Source organism: Lagopus muta, chromosome 2 (genome assembly GCF_023343835.1).
Source record: "Lagopus muta isolate bLagMut1 chromosome 2, bLagMut1 primary, whole genome shotgun sequence".
Classification (NCBI taxonomy): domain Eukaryota; kingdom Metazoa; phylum Chordata; class Aves; order Galliformes; family Phasianidae; genus Lagopus; species Lagopus muta.
This window is the reverse complement of record NC_064434.1, coordinates 4,986,126-5,013,332: the sequence shown is the minus strand read 5'-3', so window position 1 is coordinate 5,013,332 and position 27,207 is coordinate 4,986,126. Positions and strand designations below refer to the sequence as shown.

Genomic DNA, 27,207 nt, shown 5'->3' with positions numbered 1-27,207 from the left:
GGTGTACAGCACAAGTAGGAATTATTTCCTCGCTGTTTTTGTATAGCGTTGTGGAGGCATTTGGGCTCATGGGTGTGTGGAAGGCTGTTGGTGCAAACACTGTGGCCCAGCTGAAGTCTCTCTGCCCCGTCGTGACAAATGACTGTCACAATTCTGAGCACGAATTTCAGATCAGTCTTCTTTTTATGGCTGCTGGCAGAGTGCTCTTACAGCCCCACATATGTCTCGCTGTCACAGGCCAGCTGCCTTGGAGATGGGCCTGGGCCATGAATGTGACAGGAGGGCTCTTCTGCATGGTGTTCCTTCCATCTGGAACTGCTGTAAAGGGGAGGTTGTGGAGCTCAGTGCCCAATCTGAGAGCATCTGACCCAAATCAGAGGGCGCTGCAATGGGATGGCCACATCCAGACCAGTGAGGGGGGATAGGATACCTGTCGGGCAGCTCCTGAAAGCTGGAGCCCCCTCAAAACATCTCACCCTGTGTGCCTAAAGCATGAGGCAAGTTTCTATTCTAAAAATACGTTCTGTAGCACTGGAACAAATTCATTTTTAAGGTCTTTCCCTCTGACACGGCTTCTTAAACCCTAAGCAATGAGAGTCAGCAGGAGCCGCTCACTGTGCCCCCTAAGGCTCTGTCCCTCCCTTCACAGGTGACCTCCCGCTGGACTTTCCGCTGCCCTGGCTGCCCCCAGGCGCTTTCACACGATGACTCTCACTTCCACGAGCGGCACAAGTGCATCAATTTCTTTGTCAAGGTGTATGGGTACATGCCTCTGCTCTACACCCAGTTCCGCGTGGACTCGGTCCTCTTCAAGACCCGCCTGCCCCATGACAAGACGAAATGCTTCAAATTCATCTGAAAGCAGGAGGAAGCAGGGCACCCCAGCTTCCGAACTCCATCTGGAGGTGGGGGGCAGAGGGGGGCTCTTCAGCTGGGCTTCGATGCTTGACGCCTCCTGCCACGGACTCCGGTCTCCTCCCACGGAGCACGAGGGACGTCGGGGACCTGGCGGTTCTGTCAGGATGCTCCCTGCGATCGTACACTGAGGAATGGTGCGCTGGCTAGTGGATCTGCCCCTTTCCTGGCCGAGGGCGACCATTCTTTTTAATTATAATTATTGTTATTTAAAATGAAAGTGTTTTAGATTTGCCGCGTGAGGCTTTTTTTTTTTCCCTACCCACCCCGTTTTCCCCTCTTGACCCACCACAGCGAGGCCAGCTTGGAGGAGCTGGGCTGCAGAGGTTTCTCCCAGCATCGAGGCAGCTCTGCTGACCGTGCCGGCCCCATCCCTTCCCTGCCCCTCTCACACACCATCGGCCTCACAGCCGCAACTGAGGGCTCCAGCTTTCGTCCATCCGGGAGCACTTTGCTGCAGGGCTGACCACGCAGGGCCCACCCAAGAGGGGTGAGTGAGGAAGAAGTTGGTCCCAGTGGGTCTTTGCCCAGCTCCCAGCAGCAGGCCCTGTGCCGCAGTCACTGTGGTCTTATTCCTGGTGCCCTGTGCTGCAGCCATAGGGAAACCAAGCTGCCCCGTGTGCTCCTAGCTGGCCTGCTGGTGTTGCTGGGATGGAAGGTGAGGTATCGGTCCTTTCGAGATCATGTAATGCTTCAGAGGGTGGGGAAAAGAGATGGGCGTCCTCCTTTGTGCCAGCCAAGCAGCGCCAAAGCGAAGCGCCAGCGATTGCTGGGATCCGACACTGCCTCGTCCCCATCGCAAAGCCACACGCGTGCCCAGGGTGGATTTACCTGCCTTAAACCCTCATCCTGCCTGCACACACGTGTGGCTCTGGGCTGCGTTTGAAGGCTAATCCCACAAAGACCTTCCATTCAAGTGGGCTGGGGGACGTAACTGCGATGGTGGTCATGGAGCCGGGTTTGGAGCTGGTTCCTCCCCTACCCAGCAGGTGCCGTCAGCTCGACGCACTGCTCTGCTTGGCCGTGGTCCCATGGGAGGAGGAAGGACAAGGCTGCTCTCCTGCACGTACCTTCAGCAGCACCACAGAGCGCAGGGAAACGAGGAGTGACGTCTGGTTCTCCCTTTGTGTACTGTTTCTCTTTTTTGTTTTTACATCAGGCGCTGGAAACAGAGTGTGAAGGTTCAGTCTCTTTAAATAGAGGAGCATTAAATGGAGCATGGGCGGCAGCCAGGGTGGGGGCAGCTGTGGATTGCACTTTATATAAATAGAGATACACACTTCCCATCAGCTTATTTTCAGAAGTCTTAGGGGGAAATGTCCTTATTTTGGTGAGACTGTAATATAGGGAGCTCAGAAGATGCGGATGTACCGTGAAGTGTTTGTGTTGCCATTTGCATTGCAAGGTCTGGTTGCTGAGCCTCTGTGCATGGCAGCTGTCAGACACCCACCTCCTGAACCCCAAAACCTAAACCCGCGTCGGCCCTCAGTCCCAAGGCTGGGTGGGCTCTTCCTTTCCATCATGGCTTCTCATTCACAGGCCAGTAGAAACAGTGGTGGAAAGTTGCGTTGTTCTTCCAGGCTCTCAGCTCTCTCATCCCTTGCCCAGCCTGTTGGTTTTTCGGACATGCCTGGCACCACGGTTGTGATGGGGTGCCTGCGGGCTGGAGTTGAGTTGCAGGATGGTTTCCTGTTTGCTGAACCCCAAAGGGATTTGGGGTGAGGGTGGGTGGGTGCTGCGATGTGCTGGTGGCAGGAGGGAAGGGGACATGGGGCCGTGCAGGGCTGTCTCCATCTCCACCCTCAGTCGTCTGTTGCTAGGAAGATTGCCCCACTCTGCCCCAACTGACACCAGAACCCTTCCAGAGCACGGATCTGTGATTCATGCCCAACTTTCTGCTCCGGTGGCATCCTGCAGGCTTCCTTCATTGTGGGGGAGGAGAGAGGCATCCCTGAGAACAGCCCTTGCCACTGTCCCCATCATCCTGGTGACCAGCATCTCTGCCGTGGGTTTTGTGATGGTCCTGGGGCAATGCTGAAGCTCAGGTCAGGTTGTGGGGTTCATCCCGGTGAGGGTCCCTTTCCCAAAGGAAGGCCTTTTCCCTTTTTGGATGTTTCTGCTGCTTCATCCCAGGACTGGGGCTGCAGCTGGGTGTGGAGTGAGGTTCTCTCCCGTTCACTGTAAATAGCATCGCCAGTGGTGCCGCCCTGCCCTGTGCCAACTGCCCCGGGGGCACCGGGTTCAAAGAAAAATGGAGGCAAAAAGGAACACTCCTTCAACACGAGCACAATATTCATATGTTGATTTTTTTTGTAAAAGGATCCAATAAATGGAGAGTTTAACTTGAGCGTGGCTCCGTGCTTTGCTGGGGGCTGTGAGAAAGGGTTTGGGACTGGGATGGGATGCGCAGCAGCTTCCTTTTGGGGCACCCCAAAACCAACATCTCCCAGCCCTGCCTTTTCCCTGGCAGAGCCATGAGCTGCTCTGGTCCAGCAGAACACCTTCAGGGCAGCTGTGTCCATTTCAGCAAACTGCCCTGGGGTAAAGGCTCGTCCCTACTGGGAGCATTTGTTCTTGCTATTATTTCCAGAAAAAAGACCCAGGTTCTGGTTCCAGAAGAGAGGAAATGGATGCTGTGCCCAGGACCTGGATGTGCTCCAGGCTGTGTTGGATGGGGCCCTGATCTGGTGCCCAACTTAGTGGTTGGCAGCCCTGCCCGTGGCAGGGGGTCGGAACTGGATGGTCTTTGGGGTTCCTTCCAACCCAAGCCATCCTATATTCCTTTCCCCCTCCAAAGTACTGACCAAGGCAGGGACACAGCAGCGTAATGACTCCTGAAGTCATCTGAAAAGCAGTGACCCGGCCGCAGCCTGGCTTGGGACTGCGTATCACCAACAGCCACAGCAAAAGGGCCCTCAGTTTTCCATTTCAGAGGATGCATTCCTCCATTAAAAAACAAAACAAAAAACCAAAATCCCCAACGTGGAATCGTTCCCTTTGTTTTCATCCTGCCTGGCAACGCCATGAAAGCAACCAGCTCCTGTTAGAATCCAGGTGAGGGATGCAGTGCCCACAGAACGGCTGCTCACAGCCTGCCAGGGCTCTGCCTCACCCTGCACAGAAGGAGCAGTGAGTGGGGGCTCAGGGTGGTAAATACTGAGAGCATCTGAGGGAACAGAGCAGGGAGCTGCGAGGCAGGCAATGGATGAAAGCCCCTTGTTATGCTGCCAGGGGAGGATTATTGTCACAGTTCCATTTAAGCTGCTCAGTAACGCAAGGTAGAGGGACTAGTGAAAAAGAAAGAAGAAAAAGCAAAGCCACCTCCGTGTGCCTGGAGCCCTGCTCTGCCCAGGGTGCAGCACAGCTCGGAACAATGCTTTCCTCACCTTATAAAACTCCAAGTGAGATGAGTTCCTGCTGCCGTGGTTGTTGAAGGCTTTTGGCTGCTCCTCATGCAGGCGCTGCTTGGCACAGGCTGGGCTCTCAAGCATAGCAGTTTTTAAGCTCTTTTGCTGGGCTGCCAACACGATGACAATGACAAAAATCAGTCACAGTGGCAGCATCATTCAGTAGGGTTGGGCTCAGGGTGGAGGCATCAGCCCAATGGGCTCTGGGCAAGGTGAGGAACGAGTGCTGGGTGCAGTAAAGGAGAAAAACTGGGGGAATAATTTCTTGTGTTAAGGCAAAGAGCTTCCAGCTGCAGCCTTAGCCCTGCTAGTAAAAGCACAAGGAATGGGCTCACAGATGGACTCAGATGCTGGGCTGCGTGTGACAGGTAAATAGGGACCATTCCACATGGCTGAGCTCCCCAGGGTGAACCCACCCAGACCAACACAAAGGCATGAAACCACAGCCCCATTCCTCCCAAAGATGTGAGCTGCCCACAGGGCACAGATGCAGGCTGCCCTTGGTTCATCGTGCTCATGTCCCCTAGGAAGGGACACTGATGTGGCCTTGGGGCTGGCCCGTGCACCTGGGCACGGTGTGTGAGACAGCAAGCCTGGAATGTAATGACCTGCTCCAGTTGTTTTCATTAAGGCTCTCATTAACAGCATAAAAACATAAGATACTTCTTTCCACCTAGGAGTATCTGCTACCAGCTGCGAATCTGCATTAAAGTCACATGTGCACAGGCCATGGCAGCACAAACATCACACCATGGCCAGGACGTTTTCCTTCTGGAAGGAAGATGATGCCAAACCCAAGTGCCTTTGCTGCTGTCTGTCCACGAAACACGTCTGGTTAAAATGTATTTGGCGTCCATCTAATTCCACCCCCTCCACTCGCATCCCTCCCAGGCTGCCATGGTTACCTCTGCAGCACTGACCCAGCCAGAAGAAATGCCATTTATTTTTCTTCCTCTGTGCAGATGGAACAAGAGCTTATTTTGTGAGATTAATTAACATTTTTCACTACAGGATCCCCCCAGTATGTTTATTTTTCCAGCAGGCACAAGCTGTCTGTTTCTAAGAAAGAAACAAACTGGTTTTCAGCTGCTGGACTGGAGCAGTGAGACGTTCTGCCCAAAACAAGAGGAAAAACGTGAACGCTTTCCCATTGATTGCTTTCCCCAGGAGGGGTGGCGAGGACTTTGGAAATCCACCAGCTGCCAGTGATGTGATCAAGTATCAGCATGGCTGATAGGAGTCGTGGCTTTGTGCCCCAACTTACAGCATTTGGTGTGACAGCCCCAGTCACAGAAGTGGAGAACCAAGCAAAATGTTTTCAGACCGATGTGTAGCGAGCCAGAAACACGTCCAGAATCATCCATTGGGGCAGGAGCAGGCTGGAGCTCTCTGGTTCTGTCAATTTAGGCAGCACTGAGAGACTTCCATGGGGCTCAGAGCAGCAGGGTTGGTTTGGCCCAATTATACACCAGTGGAGTAGCCACTGCAGCTGACACAAGCTGTCTCGTGGTGCCTATTTAAAGATTTCTTGAGTATCTTGAGAGCTAGAATGCCTCTTTGTCTAACCTGACCTGCTGTGCAGCGGGGTTCTGCTGCATGGGACATGAGGAAGCTTTTCTCCCCTCACATGCACAGCTGATCAGACTGCATCGCTGCAGCAAAGACAGCAAAGCTTCACCTTCCTGCCCTCACGCACCTGCAGTCAGACAAACACAGTGTGGTTACAGCTCACGTTGGTGAACACACAGCCCTGCGCCGTCTGCTGAGCTGTCACACCATCTGATGGTGGCACTGGGACCTTCAGGTGGATTTAAATCCTCTGTAATTATAAATGCAAATTAGCACAGCCACAAAATGAAGTCTCTGGAGCATTGGGGCCAGTGGGTAACAAGTTACATGTTACAAGGCGTGTGCGTCCCTCTCCTTCCCACCCTGCCTGCATCCAGTGGCCTTCATGCATTCAGAACAATCCTTATACAGATTTCATCGTGAGATGTGCCCAGTTCTTTTATTCTATTTCCTACTGATGATAAAGGAGCTGAACCACCACAGATGTTGTAAACTCTCACTGGGATTCATGCTTCTGCAACCAGGTTTTTATCGCCCTAATGAGACCATTGCTCTCGTGCCCCGACACACACAGAAAGCCAAGGCACAGATGCCAGAGCCTGGACGACCAATCAAGCAGGAACCCTTAATGTGTAGGAAATATGATGTGCAAACTGCAACAGCAAACAGTTTTTATTACAGAGCTGTTCTCCCACTGCCTTAATCTCCACAAGGCTGTAAACTGGAGATGTTTTATTTTATAAATATGTACATTTACACACCTGTGGATGTGGAGCAGGCAAGCAGATGCTTCTATCAACCACTGGATGTGGTTTCTCCTCAGCATTCTTACTATGCTTTTTATTTTTAACACCAAATAAATACAAAACAATCCCATTAAAAAAAAGAGAAAAAGAAAACAGCTGTAAATCCAAGACACCAATCAGCTACTTAGCTACTTCTAAAAGCAATACTATTAACTAAGTTTAGGCTCCAAACACACAACTTTGAAAGGGAAAAGCCCCCCCAGCCTGCAGTACAGATGGCTTTGTATAAAGGGCTATCAGAATTTCAACCAGGACTTTGGAATGTGGGGGCTGAAAGATTTGGGAAGGTAGAAATGAGAGGCACTTAAATCTCACAGGTTTTTGGAGAGCAGGGGGAGTTTAACTGCTTTAACATACATGAGAATGCCTCCCTTCCCAGCTGGGTTGCTGGGTCCCAGATTGATGTTGCTTAGCCTCATGCACCCCGTGGAAGCAGTGAGATGGGAATGGAGCTATCTCAGCCCCAACAGCCAACAGACAAATAGGGCACAGAAGGGCAACCAACCATCCTGCCTGCAACTGCAATCCCTCCTGCTGGCACCTCTGCCACTGGTGAGGGAGGGACCCAACATCTCAGGGACAGATTTGGTCCTAGGAGGTGAGGTGAACATCAGTGAAGGCTTTGAAGTGCTAAAGCTTTACCCAAACCCCCCTGCTCTAGGAGAATGAAGGTGCTCTGGGCACTCTGGAGCTATTGGCCATGCCCAGCATAGTCCCCATTTTCTGTTTGTGCTTTTATGATCTCTGCCACGCTCCTCTTTGCACCGTATCCAGGGAAACATGAACACAGACAGGAAACTGGATGCAGTGAAGACACAGTGGGTAGAAAAAAAAACAATCATCTCCTAATATCTGAGGCCAATGTTTGAATATTCTTGCAGAGTTTTGTTGGATGAAGGGCTGGGGCACACACTGCTGATGGACTGCACCACACAAATATCTGCACCTGCATATATGGTTTCACCCTGACTTTCTAAATGTACACTCTATTTATTTACTCTGCAATCTGTATCTCCTTTAAGATTCCAGAAAGGAATTTTACAGCACAGGAATCCCCTCTGAAGTATTCCAAAACTGGCTAAAAATTAAATAAAAAACATATAGAGATATTAAAAAAAATACTTGGTTGCCTCTGCATGAACAAGAGGTGGTTTCTGGTCTCTGAATGCAGATATTCTCTCTTTGGGATCACTCTCTAAAAGCTCTTTGCTCTGGTGCTCTGAGGGCTCTCCCTGCACAGCAGTGTGGTGTCCATGGGCTAAAATTTCTGCAGGAATTTGAGAACCAAGTCACGCAGCTTCACCCTAAGAGGTTCATCGTTGTCACAGATGATGTGTGTGGAGTCCTCCTCAATCTGAATGAGGGTTTCTGCCTCCTGGAGGAGCACGATGTGGCCCTTGGCTGTGTCTTCCACCTTCACGTCACTGAAGCCATGCTGGATACAGCAATGGGGAGGAAGGAAAAGAGAGAGATGTTACAGCAACATAAGTAACAGGGAGAGATGTAAGTTCAGGGAGGAGGAGAGGGAAAGAACAGCTGCAAAATACAGTGGCACTGCAGATATTCAACATCTCTGGGATCAAGAGAGGAAACCCTCACAGGATAAGCAAAATATGACCCTCATTATACAGATGGATTTACTGCAGCATAGGGAGGCTAAAGTTTTCCACTATACCAATTCATAGCAATCACCAACTTCAAAATCTTGTGAGGCAAAGAGGACGAAAACTTCCTTTAAGTACAGAAGTGAACATCTGCTGACATTACTGCCTCGAGAAGATATGGAGACCCACTGAATCTCACTGCAAACTTCCTCACAAACAAGTCTACCATTTTTCCTATCCATTTCCTTTAAGAGGCCAAGCAGGGGAAAGCTGGGCTCTACAGGGCAGTAACACACAATGCCTGGGAGTTCAGCCATCAGAACCCTGTCCTGAAGCTCTGCAGGAAGCTTTTCATCATTGGTTGGAGGCCCTGCTGTGGCAAGGGGCTTTGAACCTGATAATCCTTGGGGTCTCTTCCAACTCAAGCCATTCTATGAGTCTACGATTCTTAGGTCAGGCTGGATGCAGCCTTAAGTTGCTTGATCTGGTGGGTGCACAGCAGGGGCCTTGGGAGTGGATGAGGTTCTCCCAACCCAAGCCATTCTATGATTCTATCATCCTTCAGTCAGTCTCCTCACTTTCACAGAACTTAAAATCAAGAACTTCAAATTTAGGAACTTAAGAACTTCAGGAATTTAAGCGTTTAAAACTCCTCTCCACTGTTCAAACGTACTGGAAATCAGCTGATATACATGGGAAATTCACATATGCAGTGACCCTAAAGCCCAGCTTCTGTAGGAAACCAGGAGGAAATAAATGACACCAAGCACTTACACCAAGACATCTCCATGGGGAAATATTTCCTCTGTTCTCATTGCAGGGATACATACTCTGGCAATACTTTGACAGCTCAATGGCCTCCCTCGATTTCAAGCCACACGAAAATTATTTCCCTCTCTCCTAGCAAAGCAGCAGATTTCTCAGCTCTGCAGAGAACCCCTTGAACCTTGCTTGCCACTGAAGGCTTATTACCTTCTCGAGTGTCTGCACAAACTGGTCCACAGGAATGGAGCCACTCAGCAACGGCTTCAGAGGCTTGCACTCTGGCACGTCATCACTCACTCGTTTTCTCTTCTTGCTGGTGGGGGGTTGCGGTGGTTTGGGAGGGAGCTAATGGACAAAAAGGTGCACAGTCATGCAGTGTATCACATCAGCTTATTATCATTTAGATGGAGTAACAGGTACATGAGAGAGAAAAGGAACACTGATATTGTTTTCAGTGACCAAAGGGAAACACAGCAGTGCTGAAGGGGAAGTGAGACCCTAGCAATGGCCTACACTGCTGCTCTGCAGGCACAGCATTTACAGAAATAAATTAGCAGCAGTAGTTCAAAGTTCTGGCATCTATAAAGCTTTGCCTGACTCATTTCAGAGCTGCAGCTTTCTGCATTTGAGTACTCTGAAATATTTTCCATGAAACAAGCCCTGAAGAAGTCAATGCCTTGCAATTGCCCAGAGAAGATGTGGATGCCCCATCAAGGGAGGTGCTCGAGGCCAGGTTGGATGGGGCCCTGATCTGGTGCCTGATGTAGTGTTTGGAAACCCTGTCTGTGGCAGGAGGGGTGGAACTAGATGATCTGTGAGGTCCTTTCTCACCCAAGCCTTTCTATGATTCTATGATAATCACAGCCTGAAAAATGCTGTGCTGGGAAGCAGGCAAATTCAGAGCAAAGCAGCTACCTGGAGAACAAGGAAAATGGTTAATTCTCAGTGGCCTCAGAAAAATGAGACATTAAGAAAAAAACTGAATCCAGACAGGCACGAGAGATGCTGCAATGCCAGAAAAATCACTGCAGTGTGATCTGGGTATAACTTTGAGGTTCTTCAGGAAGCTATCTGCTTTAACTCATCCCTGAGAGACTGCTCTGTTAGCAGGGAGGTGGGGGGGAGGGGGAGCTGACCTGGCACTGCATGATGCTGTGCATGCAGCCATGGCGTCTTCTTAACTGAGTACTGATCATTTCATGGAGATGAGAAATAGATTCCTTAATAAGAGCAGTGAGGAAATTATTTTGTAAAAGAAGTCCAGGTGCCTTGTGCCAAGCCAGTTATGTTGAGGATGTACCAGCACTTGACTTTCCCAGTGACCTAGCAACTCAGTCCTTGGGAAAAAGGCAATGGAAAGAACTTCTCCATAATGCTGGCAAGGCCATTTGCCAAAGATGTGTCTGTATACCACAGTGGATCTGCCTGAGGCAGTCCTGATGCCTTGTGCTGTGCTCTGTACGCTTCAGGTGACAGACTGGGCTCCTCTCAACTCCACATCTCTCACAGTGTGCAGCACCATGCCTGAACCTGCTGCTGTGATATCCATCTGTTTCTTTCAACAGGAAAAGAAGGGTGTTTTTCATCCCTGGGAAAGAAACGCCGCCTGCTCGGGCTCTGGTTCCACAGACAGGGTGTCACTTCACATAAACAACCACTTATCCTGAAGTCTGATGAACCAAGGTGCATGCAGGATGCTATTTATGCACGGATCACTGCACGGCTCTGTGCTGATTGGTCGAGGTTTTTGGAGCTTATCTGCACAGGTTCTGTAGCTCCTAGAGCTCTCAGGCACAGATGCTGCTTACCTGAAGTTTATGCCTACCTCTAAGTTAATTAGGCATCAGGAATCAGAGTAGAGAATCATAGAACTGCTCAGGTTGGAAAAGACCTTAAAAATCATCCAGTCCAACCACAACCTAACCATCCTACCCTAACTCTAACAGCCCTCTGCTAAATCATGTCCCTGAGCACCACATCCAACCTGGTTTTGAACACATTCAGGGATGGTGACTCAACCACCTCCCTGGGCAAATGAACCAAACATAAAGGAGAAAGCAGACTCAGACCAGTCACACTTTAACACTTTGATTTCTCTAGCTGCCTAGTGTTATCTAGGGAACCGACCTGAAGAAATTAGGTATCTGGTTTGCTGTGTACTGACGTCAATCTTTAACCACTCCTTATGTCCCTGCACTAACACCACGAGGACCATAGCAGGCCCTCTTCTCAAGTGTTGTGGGCTCAGCCCAGCTCTGCTGCCCAGTGGGACAGGCAGCATCATGAAACGTGTGGCTTCACTGAGTTCTCTGTACTTTCATGCATCAACAGAGAAAGGTGACCAGGCATCTCCTGCTCAACAGCTCCATCAGGCATCATCTCCACGTACAGCACTAATGCCAGGAACTGCAATGGCAGTTAAAGGAGATAGCAGAAAAAGAGGGATTTTCTCCTCACTTAATCTTTGGAGTTCACTCCAAAGGACGTGCTGATTCCTGGGGAGCAGAGCAACTTAAAGAACACAGGCCTTCCAGGTGTCCAATCTTTCACATCATCCTTCCCATCTGACCCTCAATTCTGAGTCTGTGAGAAGCCAGGTGATGCTGATCCTGGTGTACAGATTATGGAAGACAACAGCCATGATGTGCAGCCTCTCTTCATGAATAATCTCGCTTTCCCTTTTATCTTAGCTGGGCACACAGCCAATGAAAATAGGGTAGAGAGATTTATATGCACCACACTCTCTCCTCCAAGTGTAATTCCTCACTTGCACATGCCAGGACAAAGCATCTGACAGGAATGCTGCTCTGGTGGGGAAAGAGTTGTTAGAAGGGTTGCCTCATGAGAACAGCTGGGGTCCCAGATGGCAGGAAACCCTGCGCAAGGATATTTTTCTCCCTCTCCCATTATACTGTACCTGCAGAACATGCTTGTTGTCTTTAGTATGCAACATGGCAGAAACTGTTGCTAAGGAAATGCCAGGCTTAATCTCCAAGGGCACAAGTGAATCTGCAAGCTAAAGCAAAAGGATTTTATTCAGCAAGTGATAATCTCAAAACATGTACGAATCCAGCAGTGATTTAAATTGGCAGGAGGATATTTTTAAACATGGACTAATGAACTGTAAACACAAACCCATGGCACAATGATGGAGTGCTCCTCTTACCTGGTTATCCCTCCTTCTGGATCTCAAGTTACTGAACCTTATGTTATCAGAGCAATGAAAGGTTCTCAGCAACTAGGGCAAGTCTTCCAAAACAAGGCAATTAGGGAGAAATCTCATTTAAAAGGGCATCAACTGCTTTATTAATAATTCTGATCAGTAAAACTCAGTCTAACTCAGCAGCATTTGTTATTTTGTTACCTTGATATACAACATTAATCAGAGTAGTTTCCTTTCAGCTCCTTAGTGCTGCAGCATTCAGGCTGCAGAACAGTCGGAAGAAGAGTTTGTCCTAAAAACACACTGGCTCTATTGACTGGTTTGACATTTTCCCCTACAACAATGCATAAGAACTCTTCCACTGCCTTCTACATAACTCTCCTTTGAAAAAAATAAAATTTAGGCTTGGCTGCAATTTTAAGTTTCAGCGGCAACCTTCCAAGATCCTCAGCACTGAGGGGGTTGGCAGTACATGTGGAGTGGGCAGGACAGCACCTGCTGGGACTTGCAGAAGTTGGGCAGCTGGGAAGCATCTCTTCCAGTCATTCTTCCAAAGGAACTCTGCAAAAAGGGTGTTCATGAACACGGAAAATGATGTTCTTTTCTTGGAAGGCATTCAAGTTGACAACTTACTGGACACCAGGTGCCCTGGAGTGCTGTCTATGACTGCAGACAGGATCTAGATCTAAATGAGCAGCTAACAACATGCAGGGCCAGCAGCCCAAGCAGTTTCCAACATCACTCCCAGTAAAGCATGGTCCTATTATCTGCAGACCTAAAGGCAAAGACAATTGAAGTGTGCTCTGTGTCTGTGAGGAAACACTGCAGGTACCTCACAAAACAAAAATGGTTCGGCTGGCTCACACTTTACACCACTTGGGTGGAAGGACTTTCCAGTTGTGAAGACAGTAAAGAAGAAAGAGTGTTGGCTATTCTTCCCAAACCCCCCAGTCCATCACCCTATCTCAAGTAGAAAGTGCCTCTACAAGACAACGTTCATCTGAACTCCACTGCCCTTTAGCTTCAAGCACGTTGTATCTCCAGTTGGAGCCAGATGTGAAGAGCTCTGCTTTAAGGTAAAGGAGCCCTCTGAAAACTTCATCTACTTACTGTCATGCACCAATGCTGCAGAGCTCTGGAGTCCCAGCTACCACCACTGCCCTGGCAGCAAGGCAACGCCAGCTCTCTTTAGATTGCCAGATGCATGAAGCAGGAAGAGAGATTGAATGGGTTTTAGAAAAGCGTGGTATATTCTCATTTCAGAGAAAAGTGTGCTTGAGGCAATGGAAGATTGAATTCTTCACCAAAGGACATCCAGTACATTTTCATCAGGATCCAAAACAGGCAAGTGACAGAGCAGAACGGAATCGTTCCACTTCCCAAGAAACTTCAGGGAGCAGTACCTGACTGCAAGCACTCGTGCCTGATGTAAGTTCCAATCCTGTAGGTAATTACTGCATTACTACAAAGCACTAATCCTAGTGGACAGGGAAAAAAGTGAACATCATGTCCAAGAGCTTTCCTAGTGGCCATCAAGACATGGAGAAGGCTTTTCTGCTAGCTTCAGCAGAGCACCATTCAACTTCTAACAACATCTGAAAATCTTACTTACCACTATTAACAGTGCAGCCTACATTTTGAGAGCACCTCCCTGAAATAAAACAATTGGATAGGTGTTTGTGTTGGAAAAACACTGACGTTTTAAGGCTGCATTCAAATCTCCTGAATTTTGCACATATTTGGACTTACTGAATCTTTGAAATCAAAGTTTCATGGAGCAACTCACACAGCTCTCTCTCTGGGATTCTGTTTAAAACCTTTAAAGCAGGAAATCTGAATATAGCCTTCACAGTTTGTTATTGAAGGTTGAGAGAATGAAAAAAAAAATACAACGATAATCATTGCTTTGGATTTCTCCTAGGAACTCAAACCAGTAAAAGTTGCAGCAGGTGAGATGCTGCACTCGGTGTGGTCAAAGGCACTCTCCATTCCCACCATGTTCCAGAGGAGGATTGATAGAAAATAGTTTCTAATGAAGAAGAGCATATGGTAAAATGATAAACACTGTAAGGACAAAGACCCTTAAGAAACAAAAAGCTGCTTAGAATCAAAGCGCTCTTTTGCCTCTGAAATACTTTGGTATTAACATCTATGCACATTTGAGCCACACAGATAGTAAGCAGCAACACTTTAATTACTAACAGTCAAAAAGACAGTCAGACAGATGTCCAGTTTTATCTCCTCTAAGCCACTGCCTCACCTCACAGCCCTCTCCATGTTGTGGCCAATCCCTTTGTTATAGACATTCGCTGACCCAAACCAAAAAGGTCATTTAATCACACCTAGCCATTCACCTACTAACACCACACAGTGCTGCTGGACTCCTTTCAACTGATCTCAAGTCACAGAACTCTTCCAAAATGCTGGATTAAAGAAACCTTTTTCAGAGAGATAGCAAATTCTGTCTGCATTCCAAGCAGTGGCAGCTCCACCATTTCCTCTCGCAAGCTGTTCCAAACTTTAATTTTCCTTGCAGCTAGGAAACCACGTCTTATTTCAAGGTTGAATTTGTCCAGCTTTCAGTATCTGGATCTTGTTATGTCTTTGTCTTTAAGACAAAGCCCCCCACTATGCAAGAATAAGTGCTTCTTCGTTGCAGTCATTATCACTAGTGAGATGCTACATAATGGCATTGGGAAAGCCACGAAAGCAGAGCCGCACGGCACTGAGCACTAACAGCACATTAATCAGTCCATGAATATGGATGAGCACTTGGACTGCCTTCAGATAAACCTGTGTGTTATGGGTATTGTGTATTCCAATTTTTAAATTATCTCCTGTTAAGCAAAGATTAAAACAGTGACTAACCAAAAAGCACAAGTCATCAACTCTCACTTGTAAGAAACTGCAAGGGTTGGTCACGAGTGCAGCCATGTGAGCCTTGGACAGCCAAAGGAAGTTCTCTACCACCAGAGCTCCCCACCTAAATCCAACAGGAAAAAAACATTCTTACCACAAACTGCACCTGAAACTTTCCTGAAGGATTACATTTCCCACAAGGAAACGAGATCTGACGCATATCACATGAGCCTGAAGACTGCAGCTGGCCAAAGTATGGCTGTTCATACAGCAGGACAACACACACAGACCTGGTCACACTCTGCAGTCTCAACTAAAGCCTTCCTCAAGGACAACTCCCCCTGGACTGCTCTTCAGGCACTGCCTTGGGTCAGCAGCAAGACAGTCTCCCAATGGCAATGAAGAGCTAACGATGACTGATGACAGGATCCAAAGCTCCTACTGTTAAAAACAAATTGAGGCTGAATAGCTGAGAGAGATGAGCTGGATCTTCACGCTCCAGGCCTACAGTGAAGGGAAATCAGCAGGAACCCCGTTACCCGTAATTAGAATCCCTGGAAGTTTTAAGACTCGAAATGCACTGATGTGAACAATAGATGATAGCACACACATTTAGAAAGGCGCACAGCTGATTTTTTTTGCATCAGCACTAAAGGTGCTATTTACCAGCTCTGCAAATGTACATAAATGTATACCATCGCTGCGTTAGAAGCAGCACCAAGAGTTGCAACTCTGGATCAAAACAGAGAAATTAAAGACATGGAATAGAACTGTGATTCCCCTGGGTGGGACAGACGCATTATAAACTCAGCACCTTGCAAATCCTTAGACTTTCATCTTATAAAAGAATAAAATTGTCATACCTTCCTCGGCCACAGTTTGCACCTCACAATGCACTGGGCAAGGCACTACATGGGAACTGGGGATTTCTACAGCAGCCCTAAGATGGGGAAAGGGAAAGGAAAGGTATCAACTAGTGGGCTGCTGCTGCAACTTCACAAGGCTCAGCCTGGAGCCTACCAGCATCCAGTTTTTACTTATGACCTCAGTACAGAACAAAGAGTGTTCTTTTCTTTGCAGAGGCACCCTTAACTGGAAAGAAAGATCAGGCTATCACAGAGGAAGAGTTAGATGACCTCAAGAATTTGAGTTGGAAAACCAAGATGAAACTCAGTAGCATGCAATGCAAGGCCATGGACAGGGCTAATACAGAACTTTGGTCGTGAGCTGTCAGCTGCTGGAAATGCCAGAGGTGAAGGGTCCACATTTATTAGTCCATCCCATGAGAACAGAGTCACAAAGGTGACACAGTCATGAAAAAGCAAAATGCATCTCTAGAAAATATCAGGTAGTTCGAGCAAGGATGAGCTTTTGTTATGCTATAGGGCTCAGCAAGATCCCATCTGAACTACTTGTAAATTTTGGGTAATTGATGTTTAAGCAGGATATACTGAAGGGTAGATTAGGGCAGGAGAAACTGCTTTGTAAGAAGAAAACGAAATCATCTCAGCTTGTTTAGCTTAGTAAAAAGAAAATCCAAAAGAAATCTAAAAGCAGAATTTGATTATTGCACATAAACACTACAGGGAAAACACCAACAAAAGAGAAAATCTATTTATGCTAAAACACGCTGTTGAGAGTAAGTATGTGCAGATCAGCCATGAATATGTGTAGGCTAGAAATTAGAATGTTTCTAGCCAGCAGAGACTGTGGAGTTCTGAATAGCATTCTAGTGGGAACAGCAGGGGCACAAGTCTTCACAATTGGAAGCTGTTGCCTGCCTTTTTAGGAGGCACATCTGAAACACTATTAGGAACTGCAGCTCATGGGCTCTGGCCATGTAACCCATGAGGGTACTTCTAGGTGGAAACGGTTGCTTACAGTCCTGGAGCTTGCCAGGTGTGAAGAGATTCCCACCTAGATTACAGTCCCTAAAAAGAATGCAATTCACACACGAGAGAAAAATATCCTGTCTCAAGGATTAAAGAAAAGCAAAGATTGTAAAACCTTCCTGTCTTTGCAGGGAGTCCATTTGAGCTGAGCGATAACAGCTTCACAGAAGATTTTAGAATAAGTTGTCTTCAGCAAAGCATGAACAAAGGACAACCTGCCTCAGCCTCCACCCTTCCACTTGCCTTGCCCCTCACACCTCAGACCCAGTTTCTGATATCCATTACACACCAGAAAGCACTCTCCCAGTATAACTTCAGTAGAAACAGAAATACTCCACATGCTTAAAATCTGTATAATACCCTTTTGTTTACAGGCAGTGGACCTGTATAGTCTGTTTTTTTTTGGGGGGGGGGGGGGGGGGGGGGGAAGGAAGAAGAAGAAGAAAATAGAAAAAAACATTGTCTTCATGTTATTGTCACTCAGTTTTATTTGGAAGGCAGTGTCAGGAAAGGAAGACAATCTACCTCACCTCCTACCTCTCTGCCTTTTCTTATCCCTTCACCACTGAAGTGCCAGAAGCTCTGCTGTCAAATCAGTCAAAACCAGACAGAGAAATGCACAAGAGATTACACTGTGGGGCAGCACATCACACAGACTCAGCCTTGGCTTTGTACCATCTGCTAAACCAGGCAGAGTCTGAGTGCAGGAAGTCTGCAAGCATTTGATCCTGCAGAGGAAACAAAAAGATACGTGGTTGTACACTTGCACCAAAATGGGAAAGGTCTGGAGATACAAACATGCCTGTGAACCAACTAGCACACTGAACAAGGTAACAAGCATCTTGTAAGCCATGGGGCAGCGGAACAGAAATTACCTGGGGAATCTTTCTAACAAGCCTTAATGGAACAAGGGCATTTCCAGCAGAGAAGAGCAAACATCCCAGAACTAAGAGCACTTCCATGTAATAATTAGTGGGTTATCAGCATCACGTCTTGTTGGGGTTTCTGCCTCAGATTTTATGCAATTCAAGTGCTTTAAATGATGATTGGGTTGTTAAATAACCTGAACCCTTTCCTTCCCTGTGGATCTGCAACAGATCTCTGCAGCACACTGTAAAGTCTCATTAAGCTCAGCGAATGAAGGATCATGCCATAAATACATGAAGCTGTTGAAATTGTTTGCACAAGTCTCTATCTTAAATTCAGTCTTCCGTAGAGTCAAAATCTGGTGGAGAAATAAAGTGGAGGCTGAAGGGGTATTCCTGTGTTTCTGAACAATCAAACAAACCTCTCCTTTTCCATGTACACAGAGCAGGCAGCTCTCATCTCTATCTCTGCTGCTTGCACTTATGCACTGCTGGAAAGTCCCACTAATGGACCAGGGCTCCAAATCAACATGATGAGCTTTATCCCAAACCACAGAGACAAAACCAGAAAGACATAGAGCAACCAACAGGAAACAATGCTGGGTGGGACTGTAGGCATAAAATGTCAGCGCATAAAAGCTAACCTCTAGCTTTTTGCTTATACTGTGCATAGAGACAGTTTTAAAGAGCCATTAAAAAAGTATAATGAAGTAGATTTATGGCTGTTTAATGAAGCTCTTCATCAGTATGCTGCGTAGCCTGGAAGCAGGCAGGAAACAATTGTCTGAGGCACTAGGAAGAGGACAGTAGAAGCTGGAATCATCAGAAGAAGTAATTAGCCCCAAACCTGAATGAAAAATGACATGTAGGGCAAGCAAGGATGCAAAATATCTTCAAAGCAAAGGCAACAAGCTTATAGATGCAAAAGATGAGTCATCTGAAAGATATAAAAGATCATCAATCAAAACATGTACAATATAAGTAACCAGCTTGTGGGTCAGAATGAGACACTGTTGAAGCTTATTGGAAAAAAAGAGGTGAGTACCTCATTAAAAATGACTGTTACCTTACAGACAGACATCAACAATGAAGAAACAAACCTAGATATTAATGTGGGCAGGCAAAACCAGGTCGGGAATAGAAAAGCAGATTTGAGTTTCATTTGATCTAAATAGAACAGTCTGTGGATGAGGCTTAACCAAGGAAAAGATGCAGCAAAAAAAAAGAAAGAAAGAAAGCACATTTACTGTATAAATGAGACTACAGCATCCCTATCCAAGTAGGAAAACCTGGGGGGAAAGGAAGAGAGAGGCCAGGAGAATGGATAAAGTGAGACCACCAAAATAAGTGGAGGGTTTACAGAAAGACAGACATCAAACCTTTTAGTGCCTGGAAGTTGGAGAGGTAAGATGGAAGCCATTTTTCACCACTGTTAAATAAGAATTGGCAAAGTCGTGTGTGGAAAGAGAAGTCAGGACAGGAGGAGGACAGAACGAAAGCTACAGAACCGCAATGAGCTGCCACGTGTCTGTTTTCTCTGCAACAGTTCCCTGTAATTTCACTTCATGTTGGAATGTGCAGTGCACATTCACACTCTCCTGTACTGGCCTGTGTCCCGAAGAACTTGCAAATAGGATGTTTTAAAAACACAGCCCTCGCTGAAGTCAGTCTGCTACTGAAATCAAGTGATCCGCACCACTGTTTGGCTCTAATTAAACTGCAGGCACATTATTTGCTCAGACATTACTGTTTAATTTATCTGTTTGCTCCAGAAGGTGTTTTCTATTTTCCCATCGTTCTCCTGTGAACACACAATACCTATCAATTTCCAGGAAGCAGCCTTTTTAAAAAATTATTTTTTAAAGTGAAAAGCAAATGCTAAGAAGAACAAATTAGTTGAAGCATAAAGGCTTCAGCAATACCTCTGAGAGCCATTTCAGCCTGATGCCTCGGGACTGTTAAAGCCTCCCTCTAAACAAAAGCTGCTCTGAAAGTAAATGTCATTATCATACAACAGCCCTGCTTTGACCTGACTGCTCTTTGGTGAAGTGATCGAAATGCAGACAAGCTCCAGCCCCATCAGGACATTTACAGGAGTCTGGCAGGGCAGAATCTGAAGCACTGAAATAGTTCTGTAAGGAAATTTCACACTACCGTGCTGTCAGTCTGCAGTGACTGAAACCGTGCTGAGCCAACTGTTTGGTTTGCAGAAGCTCTAAAAACTGAGTCAGAGGCTTGAACACATCCCCATTTCTGAAAAAGGACGGTGGATGTTAGCAGAGGGCCCTGTCAGGACTTCACTTTTGGCTAACATGTTATTGACAGATAATAAGCCTTCACAAGATTTGCCAGGAGCCCTGACATGCCATGTCCAGCTACCACCTAAGCCTTCACAACATCGGAGCTGGTGGGAGCCCACGTGAAACAAATGCCCTTTCCTTGCAGTACAGAAAATCTATGTATTCAGACATCCTTATAGAACTTTTCCTGGATGAAACTACATGAAAAGGAACATAAAGTAAATGGTCTCCACTGGGGAACTTCATTGATCATATTTGCAGTCCTGTCTTGCACAACCAGCCCAGCAGATAGGGGAGACACAGCTACCTTTTTTTGCTACCACTATGTAAACTCTGCCTGAAAGCAGCAGCCTACCCACATCAGCCTCTAAAAGCCAATGTCCTAATGATCCCACTGCACAAAGGGACAGGCAAACAGGGCTCTTCTGCTGGGAGAGAAAATGAGGCAAGCCTAGCACAAAAAAAATTATTCAGGAGGTAAAAATGTACTACTGTTTATTTAGGTAGTAAGCATTAAAGATAACACGGGGAATGAAAACAGACATCCTTCTCTTATTTACTTGAAAATCACCAATCCTTTAGGACTGACTGTTGTACAGAATAGGAGAGATTACGTAGTTACACTTCTCAGCAGTTTTCAGCTATGCTGCTGAGATTGAGACCAAAGCAAGAAAGGGTGGGGGACAGCATCCCAACCCTCCTCTGCCTTATCACCTCATTGCAGGTCAAGCTGGAAGCAAAAATCAGCCTCAAACAGTGATGCCATGAACACCTGCTGAAAAAGAGACTGTTCAGGGAGACAGTCTGTGATTACTACAAATTTGGCATGACTACTCCTCTAACAAGTTCCCTTGGAAAAAATGATCAAGATCTCTTTTTGAGGATGATTTGCATACCTCAGTGCTGGGGAATGGTATCCTATTAAAAGCCCTGAATCACTGCCTGGCTCTCATCAAAAACATTCTAACTCTCAAAGAACACCCTAAGGGAAGAAAGTACTTCTCTCCCTCCACTGTGCCCCAGTGTGGCGGGACAACAGCCTTCTGATCTACTTTTTATCACCTTAACCTTTTTAGGAGAGCCGTTATACACCAAGTAGCTTGTTGCATTGAGTTGAGAAGAACAGCTTTGGAACCTAGGGGGAATACCTGGATGTGAAAAATCACAAGAGATGTTTCTACTCCCTGAGCAGACAGACAGCTTTGAAGCTAGGACTCCTGCAAGAAAGCAATTTGACATATTTGACAGAGGAGAAAACAGGCAGATTCTGTCAGTATTCTTATATATGCATCTCATATAACTCTGAGTTAAAGCCAGTGCAATAGAAACCTGTTTTTCTTTTTTGCATCTTTTTTGATAACCAGTCCCAGCCTGGTGAATACCACACTGTCTACCATGCACACCCTTCCTCCGACATCCCAGCAGTTTTGGGAAGCACTATTATTTCCATGTCCCATTTTTACTACAATCTGTAGAAAGAATCCTTTCACTTTAGAGACATGGCACAAAAAGGAGATCTGGAGTTGAGAAATAGAAGGCGTGTTCTTACTGGTGCCGAACCCACAAAGCCTGCTGAGCCTCAAGTGCAAGGGAACTTGCTGCAAACAGCCAGCCCAGCAGAAGAACCACTGACTCGTTTTCTGATGCTTTAGCTCCATGAGCATAGCAGTGCCTTTGGACTAATAAATTCTGCCAGGAAACTCTGCAGTACTTAGTGCCTTTGTGTTCACTCTTTCTGCTTTCAGTTGCACTTTATATTTGGACTTGTGCAAATCATCCAGGAGGACTCTGACAGAGCACAAAACCCATGCACCAGCATAGCTATGATTTATACAACCCTCTCCTCTACTAGGAACTTCACAATGCACGAGGGTTGGCAAATTTCTAGCATATGTGCTGATTTGCATTCTGTTTGCAAGAGAAGCTGATGCCCACCCTTTTCACAGGGCTGACAAGGGATAGGCTCACATATAAAGCCTCACTTGCAACTTGCTTCAGAGGAATCAAAACAGCAGGTAGGCTGCATGCTGGCTCTCTGATGAAAAGCAGACTTGTATATTCAATACCCAGAGGGCAGTAAACCTTCTTGTAAAATGTCACTGTCATCTCTGGTCCAAGGACACCTTTGTGTTGACTGAATTGTTAAAAAAATATTTAATATCATATCTGCTAGAATATGGATCACCTTCTGTATTACGAGCGCGTTTGTATAAAATTTATGGGTGTAATAAATTATTAATAGATGGTGCAGCCATAAGCAGTCCACATTATAGATGGCCACAAACAACTCCTTACCTGTTGGATTTTGGGAGTCCATAGGAATTAACCAGTTATCGAAACTGTTCTAACACAAATGAACCATTTTACTGCAGTGTCTTTAACATTCAGCTGAATACTACTACTGAAAGGAAAGGGTATTTCTCACAGCAGGTACAGCTGGGGAAGGAGAAAAACAAGTCCTGATTACTAACTCCCAATCTCTTTCAATCCCTTTCATGGCCCTGTACTACTAATTCAAACTGCAGTGTCTCTGCTTACCCATACGTAAGCAGGCAATGACTGGTTTTCTTCACAGCTGGCTAGCAGAGATTGCCCTTTGTTCTGCAGTTGGAGACGTGATGTGTCCCTGCAAAGGACAATTAACCTGAAGATACCTTTTACTTGCCCATCATGTTTCATTTTTCTCCAATTCTTCTTAACTTACAGAATGAAATTCCCTTCAAAAATGCTTTCTTAACACTCTACTCGACAAAAAATGCTTTGTGTGTTCAGAGTCAACAGTAAATCACAGATGCAGGGCATGTCTAGTCAAATTGGCTACTGAAACGCAGCTCGAAGTATGAGCACAAGCCACATCTTTTCCCCACCTTTTGCTACTTACTTCTGGCATGATTTCGATCTTCTCATAGCGTCGTTTATAGGGAAGAGTCAGGACCTCTGCTCTGCGGTAGGACATTGGTGGAGGCTGACAGTCTACCATCAAATCCGTACGGTGAGACTGGGAGGGAGGTGGCTGGGTGTACTGCTCCGGGCAAACTACATGGAGAGGCTGGAAAAGAGGACTGTGGTGACTTACAGAAATGCCTGGTTGGTGCTGAGCACTGCCCTACATCAGTAATTGTTGCCATAAAGTCTGCAGATTGACATAAGCAAGCTAACTTAACTCTGTGAAAACAACATCACAAAGATGAAAACCAGAAGATCCAATCAGGATTGAAACAAACTGTCCAAGAAACAAGCAGTATTTACTTTGTATACAGACATTGCCCAGAGTAACAAGGCCAAAATTTGTATCTTTAAGCAGTACATCAGTATCAGCAGTCATGTTAGCTGCCATAAGGAGAGAAAAAAATTAAAATGTTCAACAGCATTCTCATCCAAATGCTTGTCATCTCAATTGGAAGCAAATACAGCAGTGGTGCAGACCATCACAAAATGGCACGGAGTGAGGCAAACACATCAAAACACAAGACTGCAAAAACATTAGCAAAATAGGCAACTCTGAGTTGTCACAACCTGTCAGCAATGCATTAACAAAGCGTAAGCAAGCTGATTACCACAGGGATCACCACAGGATTTAAGGAAGCCAAAGGATATGACAGAGTTTCTGCCAGCTGCTTTGGGAATAGCATACTTCAGTAGTTACATGGAGGAAGAAAAACAGGCAATGTAATTTCCACCAGTGACAAGCCAGGTCACAGAATGAACAGGTAAGATGATCGAGACATTAAGAGATTTGGAAGAACATGCATTTTTGTGTTAATTTAATGATGTCATGAGTCAGAAACCAAATTTTAGCAGAAACAAATAGGATGGATAAGGAGAGGCCACAAAAAGCCAAAAAAGCCAAGGGGGAGAAGCAGAGACTACTTGGAAGCTCTGCCCTTCTTCCTAGACAAAGAAGGACAGACTGTGCAAATGGAATGAGAACAGCAGTCAATTTGGAAGTAATATGTGAGTGAGACTCCAAAGCAGCGATGCCAGAATCATGGCAAGGATCAAGTGCAGGATTAAGTTACAGGCATGGAGGAGATGGTTAAAGCTGAGGGCACAGAGGATGATCTGCTCTTGGTACACCTTACGTTAGGACTGTATCAGACACAGAGGCTAATTTAAACAAGCAGGAGAAAGAATGATGGAAAAGTGTCATTCTCTGTGCTCTCTGATAGAGAAAAAACCTGTGTGTTATCTTGTTTTGCCATTATTTAACATAACAGTCACAACCAACTTATTTATTCCAGATGAATGTGTGAAGAAACATAAGAAAAGGCAATAAGAATTCATTACCTGGACTTCTTTGAGCAATTTAGACACCTGGATAAAATTCAGTCTTGTATCAATGGGGCAGTAAACACATTTCATGGCCAAAGGTTGATAAGGAGCAAGAGCATCCAGGTAAGAGAAATCTGGTTCTGAAAAGAGAAATGTTGAAAATATGGAATGCCTACTGAGAACAAAGTGGGCCTGGCTCATCTCTCATTCCACATTCCAGTCTAGACAAGCTGTTTAATAGCAAAGCTAATTCTGCTATACTTTCTTTTCCCTCCTTCCTTCCCCCATCCAATATTTTCAGTTAATCTGATGAAAATTAACCCCCCAATTAGACTTACCTTAATCAAGCTACAGAGCAATACTATTTCATCTGAACACATTACTGCATGACTTCTATAACAAATTTAATCAAGGCAAAACCATTATCTCTTATTTTTAATCAGATCCTGTAAAAGAAGGCAAGATGTCTAAGTTTTGGTATCACAAGGTAACCCAAATGTCAGTTTCACTGTGGCAGGAAGGCAGCATAAAGACTGCATCTTGGCTAAACCTGTGCAAATGTCCCTTCCTGCAAACACATTGCCTTGCAACCCTTTTTCTCTCCAGCATCTTTTTTTTTCTATCTCAGTGCTAGGTGGAAAAACAAGGGTCTACATTTTAATACAACCAGAGAGAATCTGCAAGGTGCTCTCTTACTGAAATGGCAGGAAATTGGGCCTTCCAGTTATGTCAGCAGAGACAGGTCAGTATGAACTGCAGGCTGTTTACATTAGGGGCTACCCAGAAGCTGAGATGGGCTATGATTGTGTTTTCAGTTGATACCTTTACTAGATCTAGTAAGTCTCAATTTCCCCTTGTACTTTTAGCACTGACTTTGAAAAATGAGACTGGTGGTGTGCCAGGAAAAAGCCATGCACTGAATGTACTTTTACTCACACAGAGTAATACAACACACAATACTGTTTTTACTATTTTTTTTGGTGTGTGGATCAAAAATGCAAGGTCTGATACAGGATGTGGTGAGGATCCATGGATCAGGAAGTTCTTCCGTGCTGGGTGTGGAGCTGTGGCACAGGGACCAGAGAGGCTGTGGGGTCTCTGCCTTGGGGATCTTCCAAAGCCCCTGCACGTGGGCACCCTGTGCTGGGTGGCCTGGCTGGGGCAGGGGGGGAATTAGAGAAGGGCTGACCAGATTTGTCATGCAGACAGCAAAAAATAATGACCCCAACATTTTATAATGGAAGTAGAGCGTCCATCATGGTATCCAACATTCAATGCTGGAGCTCATTCAACTGGTAAAGATAATTGCTAGCCTAAAAATCTGATACATCTAAGTATCAGTGGTCATGATGTGGTTATATTTACTTTGTGAGAACAGAAAATAATATTAGTTAATGATATGCATGTTTGGAACTGGGGCCAATTCAAAGGGGCAATTTAACTTAAAGCAAGCATCAGTGTAGCTGCCTGGGAACATCTAAGTGAGAAATATTAACAAAAAATGATACTTGTATGAAAATATCTTATTGGATGCCTCAAAAGCCATGAATTGCCAAACACGAAACGGAACTTATACTGGGCAAACAGCCATGCTAGTTAAAAGCACATGTGTTAGTGCCAATGAATCAAAGCCCAAAAACATGCAAAAAGAGACAATAAATAGCAATGCATAATAAGAATACTGAGAAAGTAGCCAGTTGAAGAACTATAGTCAGATAGGATTAAACCAGAGGACATTTTAAAATATGCTGGGGAATAAAAAAGAAAACTTAAGTCAACCACTCTGCTAGAGATGTAGAATGAAACCACACATGGTAAATTAAAAAGTTATTAGAAGAGAATCCATCCCATCTGGCAGTGTGGATGACACAGATTTGGCTTTCTGAAAATGTCATGAGGCTGCAACTACTGAAAATACATATTTTTGAGTCAATAGGTTCAGATATCTACACATGTATTTCTTGCTCTAACTGTCCAAAATGGCACCAAACCTACAATCTCTCTGAGCAACTAATGAGGACATAAGTAGGCTTGGAAAAGTGAGAAATGCCAATACCCAAATTCTAAGGTTGAAATTGTAACTCTAACACAGGACTTCCAACATTCAAAACATGTGAAAACATAACTGGAGCTAGTCTTCACATGAACTTGTGATATAATGCAATTGCTACTTGGAAGATAGTAAAAAAGCAGAATTCAATTGCATGATGGGAGGCAGCACTCGTCAAGGATGCATTTTCTGAGAGAATTACAGGTCTTTAGCTTTTTCCCTAAGACATCTGATTTACAACTGTGTGACACAGTTATAAAATCTTCCACTGTACAGCACTAACATGCATGAGCTGTTTTAAGATCTCCCAGGGAGCCAGTTTTTAACGCGCTGCTGTTATCAGAGCGAGAGCAAAAAGTGGACTATTTCTATCATGTTTTCTTCCAGAACTTCTTTGTGGCTCAATGGAATTCAATATGTTTAATCAATAATCTATTCAATGCTGCTTCAGTGGTAACATATGCAGATGACACAAGCAAGCAGAGCAGCTCTACACCTCACTCACAGCTGGTGTTCTGCCTTGGCTGCAGCTGCTGTGCTAGTCTGTATTCTCTTGAAGTTGTTTCTTACAATACAAACTGAAAAGGTGGAGACTAGCTAGCTCCTGTGGACTAGAGAAGCACTATCATAACTATAAGTATGACTGCCTTGTAATTCAAAGGTCCTAACTACTAGAAACAATGAGCCTTCAACAGGAGAAATTAGAACATGATGTGCTGTCACACACTCCTTCAATGGA

General features: G+C 45.6%; 2 protein-coding genes across 15 annotated transcripts in view; one reads left to right on the top strand and one right to left on the bottom strand.

Annotated features, from left to right (window-relative positions):
- Nucleotides 1-3,262, top strand: part of EXTL3 (exostosin like glycosyltransferase 3) — a 131,932-nt gene extending 128,670 nt beyond the window's left edge. For all 13 annotated transcript variants that reach the window (XM_048937328.1, XM_048937338.1, XM_048937336.1 and 10 more), the window contains one exon: nt 650-3,262. In XM_048937328.1, the coding sequence (XP_048793285.1) occupies nt 650-859 (210 nt within the window). In that variant the 3' untranslated portion in view covers nt 860-3,262. The remainder of the gene's footprint in view (nt 1-649) is intronic.
- A 2,976-nt stretch (nt 3,263-6,238) lies between these two features.
- The window catches only part of INTS9 (integrator complex subunit 9), a 69,603-nt gene continuing 48,634 nt past the window's right edge, over nt 6,239-27,207 (bottom strand). For both annotated transcript variants that reach the window (XM_048937370.1, XM_048937372.1), the window contains exons 13-17: nt 24,434-24,558; nt 23,028-23,195; nt 11,984-12,082; nt 9,274-9,411; nt 6,239-8,132 (exon numbers count right to left, since the gene is read on the bottom strand). In XM_048937370.1, coding sequence (XP_048793327.1) covers nt 7,956-8,132; nt 9,274-9,411; nt 11,984-12,082; nt 23,028-23,195; nt 24,434-24,558 — 707 coding nt within the window. In that variant the 3' untranslated portion in view covers nt 6,239-7,955. The remainder of the gene's footprint in view (nt 8,133-9,273; nt 9,412-11,983; nt 12,083-23,027; nt 23,196-24,433; nt 24,559-27,207) is intronic.